General features: G+C 36.2%; 1 protein-coding gene across 1 annotated transcript in view; it reads right to left on the reverse strand.

Moving 5' to 3' along the window:
* Positions 1 to 13149, reverse strand: part of LOC139114888 (hemicentin-1-like) — a 31516-nt gene extending 18367 nt beyond the window's left edge. The window contains exons 1-6 of the mRNA XM_070676818.1: positions 13110 to 13149; positions 9329 to 9558; positions 8810 to 8932; positions 3664 to 3835; positions 2951 to 3175; positions 1551 to 1808 (exon numbers count right to left, since the gene is read on the reverse strand). Coding sequence (XP_070532919.1) covers positions 1551 to 1808; positions 2951 to 3175; positions 3664 to 3835; positions 8810 to 8932; positions 9329 to 9558; positions 13110 to 13149 — 1048 coding nt within the window. The remainder of the gene's footprint in view (positions 1 to 1550; positions 1809 to 2950; positions 3176 to 3663; positions 3836 to 8809; positions 8933 to 9328; positions 9559 to 13109) is intronic.
* Positions 13150 to 24264: the final 11115 nt, after the last annotated feature.

Raw genomic sequence — 24264 nt, forward strand, 5'->3', positions numbered from 1 at the left:
CAAGTCTCGTATCACCCATGCAGGTAAAGCATATGACAAATGTGACTTTTCGTACAGTGCTTGTATCAAAGTTAGAGTTAGACTGACAACGCCGGGTTGAGCCAGATCTATTCATGGGTGAAATCTCTGATATTTATCGGATAAAATTACCAGCGATTTGACAGTTGTAGTCTCGGTATTAGAGTCCCAACATCGCCGATAAAAATCGGATAATGAACGATTACGCAGACCCAGCGTGCCCACATACAAGGTACCTGGTTGTGGTGACGTCTAGTATTGACATAGGACTCAACATATATTCCAAGTCTGTTATCTATAACAGAAATATGTATCTATCTATAACAGAAATATATGGGACGTCAAACTTCGATAGTGGACAGTAAATAACCAATATTTAAAAATTGTGCAAAGTCGCTCCTTCATGTGGAAATACCCGATCGGTTAGGTTGTGCAGTTGACTTTCCCGATACTTTGGTGACTTATTAGTCATTTTGGAACTAGATTTTCAACATAATGACACGTCAACGATGACATTTAATTTATTAGTTTTTTGTTTCACAATGACAATTCTAGCTTTTCAGTGACCACAGTTTAGTCCCGCAGTGTTCTACCTTTCTGAACACAGTTCATGCGTACGTCCGTGCGAAGATATTTTTGAAAACAGACACGACAGTCAAATTCGGTCTTCGCGTGTCTGAGCAAGATGTTGTGCCGATTCGGCCAACTCGGAAACTGTTCAGCCCGATCTTTTTTGAATGAGGTAAAGCACATTTTAGTGAGAAAAAGAAGTTGATAGCCAGTGAAAACACTTCCATTCACCAATGCACTTTTATTGGGGACATTAGGTTGACCTACTGTGCGGAAACATAAGCTTATAACGCAACAAACCATCTACCACTAAGTTAACTATAGACAGTTTGAGCAAAGTCTTTCGGGAAAAAGTAATGGACAAAAATACAAGTTTTCAAAACAATAATGTAATATGTTGTCCCTTTTACCTGGATATTCTTTGAATTCTAATCACTACATGATCTGTACCCTGAGAGTTCGAGAGCGCAGAATGGGAGCGCAGATTGATAGCGCAGAATGGGAGCGCAGATTGATAGCGCAGATTGAAATGCGCTAGCGCAGATTGGGGGCGCAGACTATCAATTTCTGACCTCTCACATAGCTTCAAATTTTGGGTAGGTGCATGTATGTACTTCCTTGACAATGTATGAGATATTTTAATATATGACAACTTTCCATTAATGCTTACTACTGTATTCAATTATCTGATTACAAGTAAAAATTACGTTGTAAAGAAAAACATTGAGTTATCCGATGCAATGCACCATAAGAAATATACATTTTAGCATTTTCTAAAGTACAATAAGAAATGTAAATTATCATTTTGCACTCTCCATTGTGCAGAATTTGTACAATCATGATTATTGGTGACAGATGACACCAATAACAGAGTTTTGGGGTACACTTAGTTGTAGCAAATATGTGTGATTTGATGCCATAACTGGAGATAAATTGTTTGGTTATAAAATGTTGAGACTTACTTGGAACCTCTGGGCTGACGGCAGCTGAAGTCATTCTAAGGAATTTGAAATTCTGCTTATCATATCCAGTGACTCGAACAAAGAAATATTCATTGGGTGGCAGGAACTTTGGCACAATGTATATGGATGGGTTGGATAGATTGACTTGCAAGGAAAATTCCCGAATGATTTGTCCCTTTAAGTCAACAAGCTCCACTTTGGTGAATTCTCCAGGTATATCCAAGCCTGTGGCATTGAGTATCAGGTGTGTGGGGATACCTGTCAACAAATTGGACCAGTTTCAGTGATTGAATGCGGTAAATGACATGTGAGATCCCTTTATACTCTTAATTAGTTAAAAAATGGGTTTATCATGGTTGAAAAAAAGACGTAACGTGCACGACATCGTAACACCATACTGATTAGAAATTTGGATCCAAGATCCATTGCTTTGGATGGTATGGACTGACCTATCCACTGGAACAAAAGGGTGAGAGTGTTAAATTTCAACAATGCTCTGGCCTAGATTTGGGTGCATCTATAGTTCTGTGGCCTGGTGACAATAGCAACACTTCCCTTGTGCCCTTGTGTGATTGCTTTGGGACAGCAAGGGTTGAAGGTACTTTGGTAAACTGACTGCCAAACTTAACCTGTTCACCCCTATATTCCTTGTAAACAGGTCCACAATCACCACAGATACCTATAGTTTCAGGCAAAACCATAGAGGTGAAAGGGTTAAAGGGACGATGCACCCAGATGTAACATTAGTAAGATTTCATGATTTTTGTATTTGTTCTATTGAACAAATACATCTATTTATTTTCAACCTTGATGTAAATAAAGGGTATTAGGCTTGTTTATACAACCAATTTTGTGCAATGCGCAATGTTATTGTTGAGAATTCTAGTTAAAATTAAAATTCAGTTGTCATCAACAGCATTGGACATTACGACATATAGATTGTGCTGACATGTCGAACACAGGTATTTATGATTTGAAGAGACAATGTCATATTGTATTCTAGAAAGACAACAAAAATTATGGAAAATACATTTAATTTAGTTATAGCTAATATAAAGCTTTGCATTGTACTGAACTAGAAAAGTGTTACAGTACTTTGACTCAGATTTAGTTTTTCTCTTTAATACACACATGCAGTTTGCTTAGCTTTCAACAAAGGATGGCATAGAACATTTGGAAACTTTAAGCTGCCTTGTTGCAGCTAAATGCTAAGTAAATTGTGGTAAAAAATCTACCGCCAAAGCCAATTTGGCATTCACCAACTAAGAAGTGTCCTTTTCAACTCAAGAAATTTTTCATGTTACATGTATTGGGATATGGAAATATCAAGAAATTCACTACTTGCCTCAAAGTATTCAGAAATCAAATGTTGTTGTTCACAAAGCATTGGTGATACATACCAACAATTGGTCTATGTCGTGTCAGGGAGGTACTTTCCACCCTTTCCCTGGAATATCCTGGCACAAAGTCCAACAAACTCAAGCCAGTCACTCTAACTGTGTGCGTTGAATCACTTTCCACTGTTAAACTCCACAGTCCTGGCTTCGGATTCTTCAAGGACACTATATAACCATTGTTTATTTCCAACAATTCCATCAGTCCATTCTCTTTTGTTACAATGTTACCTGCAAGAGAGTATATGGATACTTATCAAGTAACATTACTACTTGTTACTTTAACACGTTCGTTACAGCATGATAGTTCTGACAACAAATTTTCAAAAAATGTCAATTTCTGTTCTATATTGCACTTTCAGCATTGCTGGTTTTCTTATATCTCACTAATGATTTGAGAGCAATACGTATGATAGACAAAGTTCATACTTCAATATTAACCTTATGTAACTGACAAAAGTATTTCTAAGATACTCTTTCTGATTACAGTACTCTGATGAAGTTTATTTGGTGCAGAGCAACAGAAAAGTTGCCCTAAAATTCTTTGTTTTCAATTGAAAGTGAAACACTTATACCGGAATGTCATGCTAGTAAGTTTAAGATACACAACCCATTTCAAAGTATGAGTATTTTTTGCAAAAAGCTTTCTTCAGGACTCAGATCAGGCTACGTTTTATTCAATTTTGTATACACAAAGCCTGTACACCACATTTACTTACCCATTGGATCACGCAATGTGATAGAGGGGTTGTCACCACTGACAGACACTGTGATCTCTCTCAGTGCTGGATCCACTGGAAGCAAGTGTGTCTTTGAACCACTTGATTCATCATTCAAGTTAACAAGATAGACTTTTCTGGATTGGATGGACAGTCGCACAAAATTCAACACCTACAAAGACAGGGACATTCAAAACCGTAGAAAAAAATTTGTTAATTCAGTCTTACTATCAACATGTATTTTACAACTCAATAACCAAACAGGAAATATTTCATCAGGATATTCAGAGGGTTCACAGACAAGAACACTTTACGACATGAATAATGTGGAATTGTTTACATCAGATTTTTACTATGTAGTGATGGTCTTTTTATCAGGTTTTGTACTGCTGGATAGTGTGACCATGCAGGAGTAAATTACTGGCAAAATAACGCTGTGCTGTAAACTGCCAGTGATATTCAGTACAGGAATATCACTTTTAAAACCAGAAGGTTGATATCCGTGTATCTATAAATTGCATCTATGTGTGTTCAGAAGAATATGACTTTTGTCGCAGCAGTGCTGTTTGTCAAATTATCATTCTTCCAGCATTAATGATGCCAGTTCCTCTCTTTATCTCTGGTTGATTGCTCTTGCACATTCCCTTGTATGTTTTTATACTACTGTTCCATACAATAAATTTCATCATGGCAATTATGATTATTCACTCCGTCATTTCTAGCACATATAAAACTGTCTCCCCTTGTTTTGTTCAGTGACCACCAGACCAAAACAACGAGCTGACTTTCATTCAAGAAATCAAATGACCCGAAAATTTATTCGGACCATCACAAGACAGGACAGCACACGTAAGTTTAAGAGGGCATAAAACACACGCAATCAATGCACCTGTTTACAATAAATCACTGTAGAGTGTGTTGACAGTCTGACCAAGGCTTTTTGAGAATTGGCAATGTCACAGAGACACATGTAGGTATCAGACACTGTTCTGACCCCCGGCAACATTTTCCTGTAATTCAAACTGTACATGTATACAAGAAATGGCTCCAAAGAGTGTTCTGCTGTACTACTAGTCTAGCCTCTGCTATGCCAGATGTTTTAACATTAACCATAAGAACGACCACTAGGAAGTGGCACCCAGATTTTACTGCCTATTAAAAGTCACTTGTATATACTCAGACAGTTGGTTATGTCAAGACCTTCAGTATTCTTTAACATAATCTTGAAGTCATCAGTACTAACATTTTTGTTTTCAAAAACAATCATAGAGGGTTGCATCAAATGTGAACACTTAAAAGTTCTGAGTTCCAGCATCATCGTAAACCACAGGCCTCTCTACAGCAACAGCTGGCCCCAAACCATTGGATATAAGGTTTGTGGAGCAGAGAAAAGCTCTGGCTCAAAAGAATGATTTTCAAATAAAATACATTTATAGTTATCTTGGCAGGCATGTTGGAGATACATGAGTATTGACATTTTTTTTATTATTTAAGTTTTCCACAAAATGGACTTGAGTATCTGTCCAGACCAGGCAAACATTCAACATTTACAACTACATGTTCATGCCTTAAATAAACCAGTATTCATCACATGTATATTTTTTAAATATGTATTTTTTTCTACTAGACATGGTATACTGTAATACACCTGTAATAAATAATCACAAAGGGAAACATAAAAGCAATATATCAGTGGCTGTGTTCACAAAAACTGATACACTGTGGAGGAGTGTTTTTATGGCTGCCGTCAGTCTCAGGCCAGCTGGACGTCCACTGATTTTTGATAACTGTAACAAGTTAAAGTAAACTTTTGGTCATTTCAGGTACACTTTAAAATGTTCCAGTCATTTTAAGGACAGGGTGACTTAATTTATTTTTGTTGTGGGCTGGGTAGCAAACTGTTCTTTTATCCCTGCATGAAATGGTGTACTGGATACTGTTACAGACAGCAGTAAAGTTCTTAACACATTTGTTCACAGTTACATAAAAATATTATTGCCAGAGGAAAGACTTAATAATTTCTAGACACTTTTGGCCTTGCTAAGTGTAGGCTCTTGAATAGAGCAGTTCAGCATTTGCAATGTTTGGATTCTGTCTTGTGGGTACAAATATAGCTGTCTGCAGGTTTTAACTATGTCAAATTTTGATTTCTTTGAGATTTCAGTTCTATTAGTCAGACCCCTGAAATTTACTATACGCACGAGGTAATGGATGTAACATACTTCGAGACAGGAAGGATATGGGAATACTATTGTGCAATTTCTTGTATATACCAGAAATATATCTGACTCTCACGATCCAGAACTTCATTTCCGCTCCACAATGCTATGCAGAAATCATACTGTCGCTGCAGAAAGCCTGTAGTTTACAACATATTGGTTCAACAGTTGCCTTCACAAACTGAACTATTTAGCATACAGTGAGAGCTGGATTTATATTCCATACTAGAGTGAATATAAGCTTTATCGACATTATGATTGTTGATATTGAAAAGGTATTATACGATAGAGAAATTACAAAAAATGCATCTTTAGATAGGGGAAAAGGATGGAAGGTTTCAGACAAACCCCGGCAAGGTGCCAAGAACTTACAATTTGTGTTAGAGGCAGCAATCATGTAATTAACTAAGTGCTGAAATTTTTCCCACCAAAATTTGAGTGCAACATTTTAACAATTTTTAAGAATTTTTCTGTAATTTTTTTTATTATTTTGGACATCACATTTCATTGGCTACAGGTTTTCATGAAAATTTTGGCAAGAATCTGAAAAAAAATTGACTTGAGTACATTTTTAATGATTTTATAAAGGCGACAGAAGTTGACTTTGGCTCTCAAAGGGTTAATACACTGGAAGTGCTTCATGGATTCAAGAACCTACTTGTTCTTTTCCAGACTGCACTGACGTTTACAAATTGAGTGATTTAGCATACACAGACTCCTTATCTCCTATATTTCAACTTATACATTACAAAACTGAACACTGTTTACACTGAATCAAATTTGACAGCCAAGACACACACACAAACTAAATCACTTTTGATGTTTTTTGTAAACAAACAGGTTGGTGTTATCAGAGACAGCCCAAAGGCATTTTCTGAGCTTTAACAGCTGAGCAAGTTGAAGTGAGGAACAGACTTCTACTCCACAGCACTGTATTAAAGTGGAACAGACCAAAGGTAATGGTATTCTACACATCAAACAATTTTAAAGTTTTAAACCTAGCTTGTGTGTTTTGCATAAAGAAACTTCACCCAATTCCCTTTTTCAGTCTCAATAAGCAAATTGTACGTACCTTGTATTGTACGCATTATGTATGATATTTACCTTCCCCTGCACAAACACTGATGTTTTTGATCAAAATTTGCACCATGGACTGACAATTTAATCAACTCAAAAAAGCATGACTCAGATTTCATTTATATGTCCTAGTGTTTAATCTTGATACTAACTCTCAAATATTTTCAGACTAGGGATCAATCCTCAGTCAGAAAATTGTTCCATCATGGAAAATGATCAGAGGCACCAGACGCAAATCACAGAGACTTTAAAAAGCATTTACAAACTTAAAAATCACAGCATTTGACATATGGTGGAAGTGCTGGAACAATATAAGATTTCAGAAAATGTATTTTGCATATTAATGAGATTCAAGCCCAGTTTGCGGATAATTTATTGTTTAGAAGGGCCCAATACATGTCCTGGAACCTTTAATCTGACTACATATGGATGTGTCACAGACATCAATTTAAGTCAAGAGTTCCATGACGTCATTGGCCATCATTATGTCACACTTTTAGCACATGTTCTTTAACTAGCTTTCAGCATTTTAATGGCTTCATTCTGCAAAGAGTGACGTCTCAGAGTGTCTAGAGCAAAGATCGTCCTTCAAATCATAATGGCAAAGTGCAAACATTCAGGAATGAAGAGGTTTCATTGACTGGCCCCAAGGACATGATACCAAGGGTATACAACATCTCTCCATCCATACCAACCTCCCTGAGAGCACTTGAATAAATCACCTTGGGGTATTCATTTGAAATTCTACCAAAGTGCCTGGCTTATTGACAACTGGCTTCCAGAAAAGCACACTGTCTTCACAGAGGGACATTTCAAGATACAAAGAGAGAAACTTCTCTGCCTTTCAAAACACAAGATGGGACAAAGCCAGACTGGTACCAACACTTGTGACTATGAATTGTTCATTGAATATACAGAATGCTTCAGTGAGGCAAAGTATCACTACAGAACAAAAATGCAGAGTTTAATGAAACACTGGATTTATCTTGAAACCTGTGCTGTCCTGGTTGTGATTGGAGGTTTGTTAGTATATACCACTGTACACGTTCATATGATATTGGCTGTTGCCTAAAGAAATTTCAGACAAATATGTCATGTATTCATCACAACAGCTTTTGGTTTCCCTTTTCATGTCTGTGATCTTTATAGCTTTGCACAGCAATGCAGGTAACAATTGATTTCATCTAAGCATCATTATTAAAGAAACCTTTTGAAATGTCTTAGACAATATTTTAATGACTTTGTTCTAGATGGACAGACAAATCATATCCTAGAAAGAGTTCATGTCAGAAATGATCAGTGTTTCCAGCTATATGCTTCCATAGTAGTGTAGATGATATTGAGTGTGGAGAAGGACATCACAGAGACATAATCCGGAATCAGGTCTACTGCCTGAATCGGCCAAGCTTATTATAATCATATCATCATATAGATTACAAAAAAGAACATGAAGATATGTATATTACAACACACACAAAGGGAATACTGGAGCTACCATAGCTACATACTTCAGTCTGTTTGACAAGTGTCCTGACATACTTGACCAAAGATAGTTACCTGTGAAAGATTACAACTTTTCCAATGTGCCATTTTTTGTCTTTTTTCTTGTGTTCGAGTTTGAGAGTAAATGAAATGGTCAACAACATTTTATTTGAATTTCATATCAAAATTGTCTTTACCTATTCACATGAACTTCAGTTTATACATCATTTCTGTAACCCTGACAAAATAATCATTTCCAAAGATGCATTCTTTTTGGACCAGAAATAAAGTGATAAACAGTATTGTGAGTTGAAGTACTCAGCCTTATCATGATAATTACACAAGACTGCTCAGGAATCAAACCCTACCTCATCTACATCAGATTTGTTCAACATGAACAACTGTCCTGAGCTGGTAGCTGCAATCTGTTCGTAAACCTTGAAACCTGTATGTGAGCGGTTTCCACAATCGCCAGTCATAACAAACACAACCTACAAGACAAAATAAACAATATTGTGTAAAAACATTACGTTTATCTATCTATCCATATTTATAAATAAAAAATGTACAACATTACTTCAAATAGCCATCTCCAAGTCTGAGAAATAAATTCAGTTCTTGTGTACTATACTTCAGTTATTTCATTAAATCATAAAACCAGATGAAAAATTTCTTTCTTATGTCATATACTGACCAGTGGTGTCTGAGAAGCTACACATACCAAAAAGTTGGCAAACACTGATCGACCGACCGTGTCGATCAGTCAACCATTCGAAACACTTAGCTCATTGACACTGGGACTTAAATAACTTGATAGAGACTAAAATAAATAAGTTCTGTCATAAACAAACATTAGAAATAATATCATTTGCAGAGTTCACACTCACCTGGCTCTGTTTTTCTTGAATCAACTTAAGCACATTTTTTGTGACATTGTAATCTTTAGATCTGGCATCAGTGAAGACGTAAATGTATGAACTTGGTAAACTTATCTGCAACGCCTTTTCTATGGCACCCACACTCATCTCAGGACAGTCACCCCCTCCCTGTACATAGAGATCTCTCAGTTCAAATTTAAACTTTTCAGGATCAGTTGTAACCGTGATAGGACCAATTTCTGTAAAATAATAACAATTAAAATACCAATGAAATGAAGAATTATTTAAAATCATCATCATCATCATCATTATCATCATTTATCATAATCACTAATATCATAATCATTATTATCATGATTATTATCATCATCATTTTTCATCATCTATCATCAGTTATTATCATCATCATTATCATCATCATCATTATCACCATTATCATCATCGTAATTTATAATCATGATTATCATCATCATCGTCATCAGCTTTATTGTCATCAGTATCATCATTACACTCATAATCATTATTATGATTGTAAAAAGAGGTTAGGTTGAATAGTCAAACTAACACAGAAGTGGACTTTGAACAACTGTAATAGTTCCTCACTACTGTTGTCCTCTGGAGCTAAAATCAAATTGTTAAGGGGCTGTCGATAATAAAAGCTGACGCACAAGAAATGTAATTCCTTCGTTTTACTTGAAACCCCCTCCCTCCCCCTTAAAACGAAAGTTCTTATGCGAAATCAATTTCATTTTATGACGCTGTTTCTGACAAACCCATGCACACGCACCTCTCTGATCCGCCCATGAAAAAATACCAGAGATGCACATAAATTAAAAACCTCCACTTGTTTCTCTTTTTAAGACACTGAACATTTTAATGTATTTCGCACCTTGGAAAATGTTTCACCTACATGTTTCACGTTGAAAAAGCATACAAGTTTCTATTTCACTTTTATGTCTTTTCGTTGTCTTTTCTGTCTCCGTATTTTGTGGTCATTCTGTTCTCGATGAACGCGAAGGTAGTATTGTGTTCTCCCTGCAAAGTCGTACTTCGAAAACAATAGACAAAAATCCTTGTGCGATTTTGACGCAAACAAAATGAATGAGCTTTTACCCCCTCCCCCCCTTAGCGAAAGAATTACGTTTGTCGTGCGTCAGCTTTTATTATCGATGGCCCCTAACAAGTCAGACTGTAGCTGTTTTAGTTGTAAGAGCAGCAGTCAAAACTTTTGAAACTAGTTTTTGATCCAAAACTTTTAAAACTAGTTTTGATTTCTTGCCACATGCATAATGTCCCTATATCTTTTTGCCATGAGCAATGGCACATTCATTGTTTCAGTCACATACACTTAGTCATCTCTTGCTCAATCAATCAATCAATGAATCAATCAATCAATCAGTCAAATTATTTATAAAGCGCTGGTATCCTATATATCCGTAGTTCAGAGGTGCTGAACAGTTATGAAGCAAACGCTATCGGTAATTTTGTTGTGTGACATGACAAACCAACAAAATAGCTTTATCTACCTGATGCAGTAATGCAAAAATGATCAGTTAACGATAAACACAATTTACTTTACTGATAATCGTTAATTGTTAATTGACCAGTTCTAAGTAAATTTGTGTATTCATTTGTTCCAATCATTGAGATAAGGGTACTACACAATGTTTGTTTATGGAAATACGAAAAATGCCCGAAAAAAATAGCTCAAATGATACCAAAGTGAAGCTTTATTGTGCACAAACTATTGCAAGCAAACAGAGAAATATATAGAACTTCATTTCTTTGAACTCTTTGATGTACTCCAGAAATTACACGTAACCATTTTCAATTTCTGATTCACAAAAGCAACTTCATGGTGAGAAAAAGTAAAACAGTTGGCTGCAAGGGTCAGTTAATTTCATCATGTTTTTTTGACAAAGTTGTGTTAATAACTACTATCATATTCAAGACAGTTAGAATTCGGTGAGTTGAGTATTTTTCATTTGAATGCACAGCAAATGGTTTATAATACTGTTAATTCTGTAAAAATATTTTGTGATCAATGAGCAATCAAGCAGAGTTCCTGTGACTTGGCTTTATGTAGGGCCAAGGATAAGTTAGCAGGATTCATGAGCATTATTGTACATTCCACATCAGGTTGACGGCTTGGAATTCAGATCCCTGCCTAGTTTCTGATAGCACAAAAACACTAACAATTCCCCTTCACATGCCTTTTTGCTAGTTGGAATTTCCCACCCATTGCTGAACGGATATTAATAAGAACTGCGTACGCACTGTAGAGTACAGATGTTTCAGAAAGTGATATCGAGTTTTACACATGCTGTAGTTGTTTGTGAGTAATTCACTTGCGGTGCCTTTGTACGTATGCTAGGGGAGGGAAATAAAATGAAACTTTGCCCATCTTGGCTCTTGCATACGTGATGGGCTGTATCGATGGTATGGTTAATGACGCAAGCCTGATCAGTGTTTTTAGCAACGACGGCTCCTTTGGAGCTGGTCCAAAAGCTGTTATGCTGACAAGAGAAGTCAAGCCCCGTGACAGTGACAGTTACGGTCTGAAGCAAATCATTAATGACACAAATGCTGACCCTGGCATTGAGCATCAAATTTGTTTTTCAAGAGTATCATTCAACACATGGTCAACCATAGCTATTTTCGACAACACTCTTTACATGTCAATAATACCATCACTTAATTGCAATAGCATTTGCACCATCATGGTGGTATTTGCACTTAACATTTCAGGACACCGAATCTGACACTAGCCTTAGCTTGTACAGGATTTCAGGGCATGTCAAAATCCCCTGGAATGGGTCAATAAAAGTGTGGCCCAGTGTTCTCAACTGCTTGCAAAACACAGAGGGGCTATAAATTTACATAACAAAGCATAATTTGCATGTTCTTTTATTGTTAAAATGTATCCTTTTGTACCGGTATGGTAATTCATATATGAATGGACTCCTCAAAAGACCGGAGGTCCACTACTTAAACTTTCATTCCCTTGTGGATAACCCTGTAGCCTGCAGGCAAGGGAAGCATATCTGTGCAATCCATTAAAGATTTCACAGTAAAGTGCAATGGATAATTCGAAAGTGTCAAACAAAACTCATGTAGCAGTTAAAAGGGAAATGAGATTTAGCTTGTTTTATTATCATGTACAAATTTGTGCTAACTTTAAGGCACAGATACCCTATGGAAACTGTGTATGTGTGCAATATTACTCAATCACTACTCAGATTTTATTTTGAAATGTTTGTAGTTAGAGGTTTATGAAACTAGTTGATACTTTCATGGTCTTAATTAAGCTGTGATGGCTTTTGCTCAGAGCAGAGTCCTATACAAAGGATTTTACCATAACTTACAGTACTGTATTAAAGTATGTAATATTAATTTTTGAAAAGATACAAGTTTCTCTAACCTTTACAATTATTTTAATTATTTGAAAGATCTGGTAAATGATACCGATATATACTTGACCTGGGCATTTAAAATATTTCAATGTCATTTTTGGGTCACCATTTGTCACTGTACATCTCCATGCATTAATGCATGTGTACCAAGAATTTCAATTATACAATGGCCAAAGCCAACTCTTTCTGTAAATGTACCGTACTGCTACTACAACTTTCTCATAACCTACCATATTAAAAATATCACAGTTTATGACTTTGTTGGAAGATCAGATTCATAATACACATGTTCACATTAGGACTGTCACATTAACCGAGCAGTTTACAAAGATGAAAACACCAAACCACATAAATAGTAAGGTGAAACTTATCCTTACGGACACTCCCATAATCTGGATGGTTCTTTGCCAAGGACATGCTTAAGGTACCGTAGTTTGTGCCTCGAAAATGAAAGATCTTAACTTTGGCTCAAACTTTCCTAAAGCAAACTCTCAACCATTCTTTTTCAAAATCAAGAGTAAAAATCCGGGTTCAGCATGCTAATTTGCTAGAAGAGAAACAAATCACCCAATATTTACTGATACCTGAAATTCAAAATAGCTGCCGTCTTTATATTATCTCTACGGGGGTAAAAACTTTATTTACTCCATAAGCTTCAAAATGAGCCCCTACAAGTGGTAGGCAAAAGGGATATTGTAAAAGTTTGAGAGTCTGAATATCGATCCCTGAGACATATTGTACCTTAAAGCCAAAGACACACACTGAATGTAGCTTTACCTGTCTGTTATGGCCCTTTTGGCCTTACCCAAGGTGTCTTAAAGTTTTACAGTTCTCAAAAGCTGTGTTCACACTGGATACCGTAATCTGTCCAAGACCAGAGTAGGTGTGCATTTTACGCCTGCTCAAAATGATCAGTCGGAAATGCCTTGTCAAACCTGTCAATTTTAGTTGGTCTAAAATTTTGTGTATGGATGTATTACACTAGCCCTCATGGCCTCATCTATACTATTCAAGTCATGGGCATTGTTACCATGGTATTAAATACATGTATGTCAGCCCTGGGCCAGGCACTTTGCCAAATTATGAAGTGTATAGACCATACGATTCTATTTTTTTAAAGGAAGATTAATTTGGCTCTGGCCAGGTTCTAGACAATCTTGCGTTTGTGAGCAATACAAATAACTTGTTGTATATTTCTGCTACCCATGCCGATTGTATGGTACATATAATTGTGTGTTGCTAAGTGATGGGTTGTAGCTGGCGAACTACTTTAATACCTCTGGAAGTTTACAGTACTATTTAAACACAAAATTCCACTATTCAGTAGAGTTGACTGACCTACCGGTACTGCAGTTGGGGATAACAAAGTTTTACGGCAGGAACCGGATGGTCAAATAAGAGATATTCCTGTCAATGAACAATGGCATGATAAGACTTGGGCTGAAGCTTTCAGTTCAATCTCTCCATCTCAGTGAAATCCAGATGTCTGACCACATCACAACAATGAACATAAATTCTGCAGTATATCACTCCTGAGTTGCAATTTTTTTCTTGTTGCAACAGTTAAAAAGAACACCGAAGCTAAGTACATGTATTCATTACATAAACACTATGACACTTTGCGGGTCGCACTATAAGTTGAACAGCCGATCAAAACATTAAGCACATTTTGATATTTGCAGGGAGTAGATCAAAAGTGTGGATGCATATTTATGTCGTCATACATCATCACACACTTGGTAGATAGAAACTTGAAGAGATAGTTTACAGATTTTAAAAATGTCTTGTCTTTTTCATAACTACCGGTATTGCTGACTATTTCTAGAAGTCATTGTTTTACAAAACATGCATAATTATGTTAAGTTACAGCATACTCTGCTCTTTTCATGTTTTTTGTACCCAACTCACAAAGGTTTTTAAATATTTGAAAACAATTGCTGCCCATTGGTGAGAATCAATGCCAATGGGTATATTCTGAAACAAGATTCAATTCCTACAGCAGTTGATGTTTGCCTGAAACGTAAAAAACGATCTGCCCATCAATTCCTTGCTAATCACAGATGGTAAAGCTAACCTGCACTACAGCTTTTACTGTTGGGCTAGCTGTTTTTGAAAATGATCTCCAACAGTTCCTACGAATCAGACTTTTGCAAAACACAGACGGTAAAAACTACATCACATGATTAACTTCTCAACTCATTACGTTGGTCTGGAGAGGCAAAGCTGACTCCTATCAACCTCTAACATTCCACAAACATGATACCTCTATTTATTTTGCTGATGACCACACTACCATGTTGGTGTGCGGAGCCTATAAACTCATTTCTTCTAAAAATTACCACTGTAAAGGCTTTAAGTATTAACCCTTTGAGTGCTGTAATTTTTCCCACCTAAATTTCAGTGCAACATTTTACCACTTTCTATTAATTTTTCAGAAATTAAAAAAAAAATTTTGGACCAAATGGACATCAAACTTCATTGGCTACAGTTTTGTATCAAAATTTTGGCAAAAATCTGAAAAAAATTAACTTGGCTATATTTTACAAGCGACCTAGCGGCCGATATAGCTCCGCTGTGTTTATGTAGAGAATAACTATTTTTGACACATGTTGATGAAGAAGGAGGAAATCTTTGATAGCTCAATGCAGTGGCCAGAAAAAAGTGGCTAAAATAAGCTGCAAAAATACACAATTGAAGATTTCATCATACTTTGAATATATCACATCGGATCATCCCTAGGAACATGTCAACCAAAGCTATCTGATGAGTAGTGTTTTGAGAATAAAATTTTCTGACCAAAAATGGCAACAATTGCCCCCCCAAAATAAAAATTGCAGATTTCATCATAATTCAAAAGATCAAATTGAGTTCATCTATAGAAACCTGTATACCAAATTTCAAAGCTGTTAGACCAGTACTTTTTGAGAAACACATATTTGACCAAAAATGGGAAAAATTGCCACAAAATTCAAAATTGCAGATTTCATCATTATTTCAATAAATATCATGTAGTTCATCTATGGAAACCTGTATAACAAATTTCAAAGCTATCAGATGAGCAGTTGTTGAAATACACATTTTTTGACCTAAAATTGCAAAAATTGCCCCAAAAATACAAAATTACAGATTTCAGGAGAAATTAAATATATATTACTTAGCTCATCTGTAGGAACCTGTATACCAAATTTCAAAGCTATCAGACCAGTACTTTTTGAGAAACACGTTTTTTTTGACCAAAAATAGCAAAAATTGCCCCAAAATACAAAATCGCAGATTTCATCATAATTTCTACAAATATCATTAAGGTGATCTGTAGGAACCTGTATACTAAATTGCAAAGCTATCAGATGAGTACTTTTGGAAATACACATTTTTTGACCAAAAATGGCAAAAATTGCCCAAAAATACAAAATTGCAGATTTCATCATAATTTCAATACATATCATTTAGTTCATGTGTAGGAACCTCTATACCAAATTTCAAAGCTATCAGATGAGTAGTTTTGGCAATACACATTTTTTGACCAAAAATGGCAAAAATTGCCCAAAAATACAAAATTACAGATTTCATCAGAAATTCAATATATATTACTAAGTGCATCTATAGAAACCTGTATACCAAATTTCAAAACTATCAGACCAGTACTTTTTGAGAAATACATTTTTTGACCAAAAATGGCAAAAATTGCCTTAAAAATGCAAATTTGCATATTTCTTCACAATTTGAACAAATCTTAAATAGATCATCCCTAGGGACATATGTACCAAGTTTCAAAGCTATCTGACCGGTAGTTTTGAAGAAGAAGATTTTTAAAGATTTTTTTACCAAAAATGACAAAAATTGCCTTAAAAATACAAATATGCAAATTTCACCACGATTTGAAGAAATCTGACTGAAGTCACCATAAGTAAACTGCATATTAAATTTCAAAGCAATCGGACAAGCGGTTTGAGAAAAGAAGATTTTTTTACCAAAAACACCAAAAAATGCCCCAAAAATACAAATATGCAAATTTCACCACGATTTGAACAAACTTAAGTGAGGTCACCCCAAGTGAACCGCATATAAAATTTCAAAGCAATTGGACTTGCGGTTTCAGAGGAGAAGGCAATTGTTGACGGACGACGACGACGACGACGACGACGGACGACGGACGACGGACGACGACGGACGACGACGGAAAATCAACCTATTTGATAAGCTCCGCGTCGCTGACAGCGGAGCTAATAAAGGGGACAAAAATTGACTTTGGCGCTCAATGGGTTAACTTATGCGAACACCATCATATAACTTTTGGTGTCCATATAAAAGCTTACTTCTTCTGAAGTTTACAACTGGAGGAAACTAGACTGACAATTACATACTGAAAGTCTGTGAAAAATCACATTGACTGCAGAGACAAGTACTGCCCAAGAAAGTGAGGATTTGCATCAGACTGTCAGATATCGGTCATGTGATACTGGATCGGCTTGTTCCGGTATTACTGTACTGGGAAGGAACTGGTCTCAGACTATTGGACAAGCCAGGAAACAGAAACATGCATGTTTGATTTCTTTCCTGTCTGCATTAATCCATACATTTTATTCATACGCTCCAAACTTTGCAGTAAATATATGGAAATACATTGAGATGACAATTAGAAAATTTTATAGAAAGTACTAGATATATATAAGTATCAGATTTCTAGTGTTTTTATCACACTGGATTCTAAATAGCTGAGCTGGAATACCAAACAATCAAATTAATAAGATAAATAAATTCACCTACAGTACATTCCAAAATATGAAGCAAACTGTATCATCATAATTGGCTAGGACCCAGAGTATAAAACCAGAGTGAATGCAAATGGATTTGCCGATGATCCTGATCTTCCAATAACCAGTATACAATGGTCTTTTCTATAGATTTGATATATTCATCATTAATTTACCTACTCCATGTATCAGATTCACAATACTATGTAACAGGAGTGTTTTTCTGTTTCAACGGATGTCAATAAGACAGTTAATGAGACCTACATTTGAAATATTAGTAGGCTACCGACATTAAAAATATGGTGCACAACTTTAGGAATTCAATATGAAGAGCTATGTCTGGAGAGAATTAAGGTACACTGGTTAACAATTCCAGATGGAAGCTCTTGCTGGCATTGTGCGAGTGTCAACTGGCATACATATAGGACTATATTCACTCCAATAAGTGTACTAAATGTATGGGCTAAATAAGGGAATGGCTGCTTATTATGGATGAATTACATGTAATGTAGCTATGGGACAGGTTTTCAGAATCGGACTCTCAAAATCTTAAAGCTGGTCACAAATTGTAAAGAGTCATTTTGAAACTAGTACTAGAGACAAAGTTTTCACAGTTTTGTTTTGAAAAGTTTCACCCTTTCCCGTTATTTAAGTTTACCGCTGAGGCACAACTTGACATTAAACATTTGAACCCTGATCCCCCCTGACAACCTGACATCATGGAGACATTCATCCCTGAACAGGATGCAAAGGGCAAGACTCAATCTGTCTTGTTCCTTGATTTGTTTCCGGTACAGCTTAACCAAACCACCGAATACACAGAGTTCAGACAAAAGAGCAATTGGTAACACAACACTATCATTCTTCTGTATTCTCATGCTAGCTACACTTTTCATCACTTCAATGCTACACTACATCCTCTTGATAAATTCATAAACTTGGAAAATTTCTCATTTGTAAACATCTAAGTTAATCAAAAATTCTGTAGATGCAACTGATAAACAGTGATAAACATTCTAGTCAGCTCAATTAACCCTTTCACCCCCAGTTCCCTGTGTACAGGTCCAACTGTACCATAGAAAACAGTGGATTTGGGAAAAACCATAGTGGTGAAAGGGTTAAGGTAATAGGTGCCTTGAAATGTAAAGACTTAAACCTTTGCTCTCACTTTCAGGAAGGGAACTTTAAACCATTTCACTTGGAAATTAAGAATCAAAATCTGGGGTCACCATGCAAACTCTGGTACTAGAGCACTAGATTACCCAATCATTCCGGCCACTTGAAATTCAAAATGGCTGCCATCCCTGTGTTAACTCTATGGGGAAAAGTTAAATTTTTGACTTTCACAAAAAAGGCAAGTGAAAATTTTTTTACTCCATGAGCTTAAAAATCAGCTCCTACGAATTGTAGACCATAAAAGTGTTTGAAAAGTTTGAGTCTGATTATCTGTCCCTGAAGCACATTCTAAAGATCTTCACAGATTATTTTCTCTCAGAAACTGATATACAATACGGTAGTCTACAACCGTAACTTGTCAATTATGAAAACATAATATAGTCACTCCTGAAGATTTTATCCAGCCTACACGACATGAAATTTCATAGACAAAAGTCTTGGGTACTTTAATATCAAATGGATGTTTTCATATCAAAGATAAAATTACTATGTCTGCCGTCTGGCTAAGCTGAAGCAAGCAAAGACTTTGACATAAATATGACAGACGTCCCTCACTGAACATTCACTTTGTACATCAGCTACTTTCATGATCTTATAACATGTAAATTCTCCATTGATAAGCTGAAACACTTACTGTGAGTGTTATTTGGGCATCTTGCCAAAGAAAACTACAATCTATCTTCAGGAAAAAGTTCAACAACTCTGACTTTTTGCCTATCAACAGAGTTCTGACTGCCCAGCTACATGGTAAAACATGAAATAAAACAAGTTCACTAAATTTCTATGGAACCCTTTTTGATATTACAGGTCTGGTGAAGTAAAGGCAAAAACAAATTTGACACGTGAGACAAACAAAGGAACCACTTCTTTCTCACAGTGCAACTTGGAGCTAGCAAATATATACACAACATATACAACAAATTCTAGGTGATTTTGGATGCAGTGTTTCCTTATATTGGTGTGTGAAAACGTTTGCATTATGACTTTTTCAGAAAGAACATTCCTTTAGTGTTAGGTCTGCTAAACTATTATACCACACTTGCTGATTGGTCAAAAGTAGTCAGCTGATCCCTGTATTGGTTTGTGAAAACATTTCCATCATGACTTTTTCACGAAGAACATTCCTTTATTTTTAGGTCTATGCTACACTATTATACCACACTTGCTGATTCAAATTTTGGTCAAAAGTAGTCAGCTGATCCCTGTGAATTTTGTCCATGGCAGATATTTCATTGTTTAATAGTTTGAACAAAGCCATTGTGTATATCTTGAGGTTCAAAGACAAACAAGTGTCTCCCAACTGACAACGGTAAGAAATCCCACAGTAAATTCATTTAAGTGAACTTTCAAAAATTGAATGCAATGCTCTTATACAAATGGCATGTAGCAGTATCACAGAGAAAATACTGAGGTCAAAGGTCACAGTAAGACAGTAGCAAATTATGCTCTCCTTTCACAGTACATGTATGTAGTTACGGGTATAATTTAAACTGTAGATTCCAACTACTTGTTGAAATGGTGTCAGCTGGTGACGGAAAATTTGTAATTTTTCTGACATTGCATGTAATTCTGATTTATATATTGCCCTTTCCTTTGCAAAACTGTTGTCCTGTGCTGTAGGCATGCTTCTAGCCATTGGCATTACACCTGCAGCAAGTTGAGTAGATATACCCATGTCACAGAGGCTAAGAATCTGGCAAACTGAGCTCACTCATGAGATATCAAGAAAATTGCAGTGTCATGTGAGCTCTGAGATTATCTGACAAACTGGCTATCATGCCTTCTGACATTCTTGTAGAGTAAATTTATATCATATATTAAATGCATCTTCATAACTGTTATTGATATGATATGTACATCAACTAGATATTCACATTAGATATTCTTGATCAGAATCATCTGAATGTGAAATGATGGACCAGATGGCAGTCAGAGCAGTGTAACATCTTGATTGAAGCAATATGCTCCATAATTTGATGTTCCGGCACAGCTTTTATATTCTACTTTTACCCTTTGAAATTTAAGTACCCTGGGTAAAACTTTTGCAAGGTAAAAAATTAGACTGGGACTGTATTCCATCCTAAATCTCTACTATAGACTGTGCCAGAATGGGTCTGTTGAAATAATTTGAGCATCTGGAAGTTTCTCATTGAACGCCAGCATGCTAGGCCATATGTGCTGGGAACCAACCACACCAGGAAGAATCCATTATGGCTTAAGAGTTCAACATGGCAAATTACAGCGACAACAACTGTGCGATGTTGAGACAGTGCATATCATAAAGCATCTGGGCACCTGCAAACATGAGTGACACTGTATGACCTGGTCTTGGACACATGCCAATAGGCCATTTTCATGACCCCTCTATGACCTTACATTCTGGTATTTTTGGCAACACAGATGTTATTCAAAACTTACCATTCTGTTAGTTGTAAGGAAAATGCAAATCTCTGCTTGAAAATAATTCACTACAGCAATTATATTCAGACTGCACTGAATGTGGCTGGCAGTTAAAAAGTATTCAATCTGGAGAATCTATACCAATGAAAATGGCAGGATGTAAAGGTCAGAAGGGGGTCATGAAAGTACTCAATTAAAAACAGATCAGATTGAGGCAGCTATGAACTGACGGACTGTGGGAAAGTATTTTACACCAGTGGTATGCCTCTACATTCAGCTCGTAATCTTATGACGTTACTGTGTCATATAAACTTTGAGTAAGTGTACGTTCCCTGAAGAACATCAACTGTATATTTTCTTTTTCTCCTGATATATAGTTATTCCCATTACAAGTTGTCCTTTTACATACCACTGCAAGGATTCTGTTAGGAAAACTTTAAACAAACACTGCTGCAACATAAACTGGAGCAAAAGTTAGTGCTGCTAATAGACAGGATAAATGACTGTACCTCCTGGACACGCATGGCTATCTGAAGTTTATTCCCCTGAAAGAAAAATAATCTTTAGATGAAATAACAGAGCATTGATATTTGTCTCCTGGACTAAGTTCAAAGGAATTAAATTCTCTATAGTAGCTTACAATTGATGGTAATGTTATTCAGCACACTCTTGGCAATGTGGGACTGCTGACTGAAACACATTTACTTTCAGGGGCAGCCAACAGAGCTGTATGTGCAAAAATCTTCTCAAGAGCAAGTTTTCTTGGCTGGAAGGTGAGTGGGCAAAAACTTTCTTCATATCAACATGGAAGTGGGTAGATTTTCCTGTTCAGTGGGAAATTTCATGATACTACTGAGTGGGCAACTTGAATAAGGCCTGATGGGTGAGCAGGGAGTATGATTTGGTTGTTTGGGGGAGTTTGCCAATGAGCAGGGGAAAGCAGTACTTTTGTTGCGGGGAGAGGGCTGAGTGGGAGTTGTTTTTGATACGGAAAGGATGAAAACAGATTTCCCAGGGATTTCCCGGGAGAGGAGCAAAGCAGTGGGTGGGAGGAAAAATTTTTAAATCATAGGGGTAGTTACGAAAAGCTATTATTTTCCGTTCAAATTTTAATTTTGATCACAACACATTGCAATAGCATACATGTATACAAGTAAAAACACCTACATGTATAGTTTCAATTTCTCAAAGTTATTTGTTGGCCGCCCCTGTTTTTGCCATCATTGCTTCACAACTCACATGGTTTCAAATTCCTCATCGAATGACAGACAGTGATGAACAGAGGACATAAAAGCCCAAAACAAAACTTGTTCCTTGTGGATATAATAGTTTGTCAAACTGAATTAAAAAACAAACTTCAATCCCGGGGCTGCACTTGCCCAGCACATAAACATAAACTAAACTCTTAAAAATCATCACAGACCTGATCGGGGTGAAAGCTACTTCTATCTGAAACATCAACTAAATGCATTTTTCCAAGTCCTATTTCTTGGCGCTCCCTTGCACATCAAATGAAGAGTTGATACACTTCAATAAAACCTTGGTTTCCGTCAAAATCTCTGTGTTGTAACACTAACACAGGAGTGTAAAATGTACACTGAACTAAATTATTGTGAAGCCATAACAACCTCAAACCATGTGGTTTATCTCAGTCTAATTTGAAAGTATGATAAAATGAGGGAGAATTCATAGACAGGGGTGTACAGTATATCTATGTATCTGTGTGTGGGTGTGTGTGTGGATATACGTGTGCACCAATGCACACATGTGTGTACATTTATGTTTGTACATGTTTTTTGTAAAGCCATACAAAATCAACAGCAGGATATCCATCAAAAATGTTATAACCTACAAAATGGAAAACAACCCATTCATAGTAATTTCACATGTAGGGGAAAGGTGAAAGGGATGCATATTACCAGAGGCTAACCAATCAGCAATTATGGCAAGTCTGTTTGATTTCATTCGCTGGCATATAAACATGTCATGAACCTCAAAGTACACAGAACTGTGACATATTCTGGACACTGTATCCAACTGTTTTGAAATTCCAGCACATAAACCACCAATACAATGCAAATGATGTTGGTATGACGACCGCTTGGAAGTGCAGATCACTTTTTGTGTCAGAGGCCCATATCAGGCAGGCAACACTCAATGCATCTGTCAAAACAAAAACGTAGACCTGCTGTTGTCCAGCCAATGCGGTGTCACTTTTCCTCGCTGTCCTGGAAGTGCAAAACACACTTCAGAGAATTTCACAGCATGTGGTGTATTGCTGGCCTGGCATGCATGCCACTGCTACCATCAATGCTCACTTTTACTTATACCCTACAAGCATTACATTTGTTGTCAGCGTGAATCATTCCATTTTAAAAGGTTTGCGTTTCCAGTAGCTGAAATTTAGATAATTTTTTTTCATAATTTTTGTTTTTTATTACATCAACCGCAGTTTCTTGTTCTACTCCCCAAAGCATGTTGAGATACACAGTATTCAGCTTGTCAACAAAGCCTGTACATGTGTAAACTGCATTGTTATTGTTGACAAGTGAATTCTGGTCGGGACTAGAATTCAAATGTAAACAATAACAGTGCAGTTCTTTAAAAATTATATAGATGCTGGATTGACAAGCTACACAGTTGTCCAAAATTTCAGCCATTCCTCTACTATTTGTCATCATTTTGAGGGAAAAAAAGATCAATTTTCTTGATTGATAGAAACATATTTTTAAACAAATTAAGAAAGCTAAACAACTTCTATTTTTCGGAGCAGATATAATGAGTGGCTATTTCAAGTATTCTACACCAATGAGGGCCCTTGACACTCTACTAATGCAGTTATACAACTTGGCTTATACAATCTGACATTACAAAATTAAGATGGCATAGATTCTTTGCACTTATATAACACTTCTGGTACTTTTTTTATACAAAGCATTAAACATCTATTTCCATGATTAAACTTAATATTTGTCACAAGTTTGTCAATTTCAGACTACTAATTATCTAAATACAAAATTGCTAATATTAAAATGGTCTAATCTTGTATTCCATTAAAATCTGGCTTTTTCTCATGAAATGACATACAGCAAACAACTGCCTTCAAAGTCCATCAAAAGCTTACCACAGCTTTCATGTACTTCTGAACTGCTTGAAGGATTGGCATGTCTCTATTAAAACTGGATGAAATGTTGGCAAATCA

Source organism: Ptychodera flava, chromosome 16 (assembly GCF_041260155.1).
Source record: "Ptychodera flava strain L36383 chromosome 16, AS_Pfla_20210202, whole genome shotgun sequence".
Taxonomy (NCBI): domain Eukaryota; kingdom Metazoa; phylum Hemichordata; class Enteropneusta; family Ptychoderidae; genus Ptychodera; species Ptychodera flava.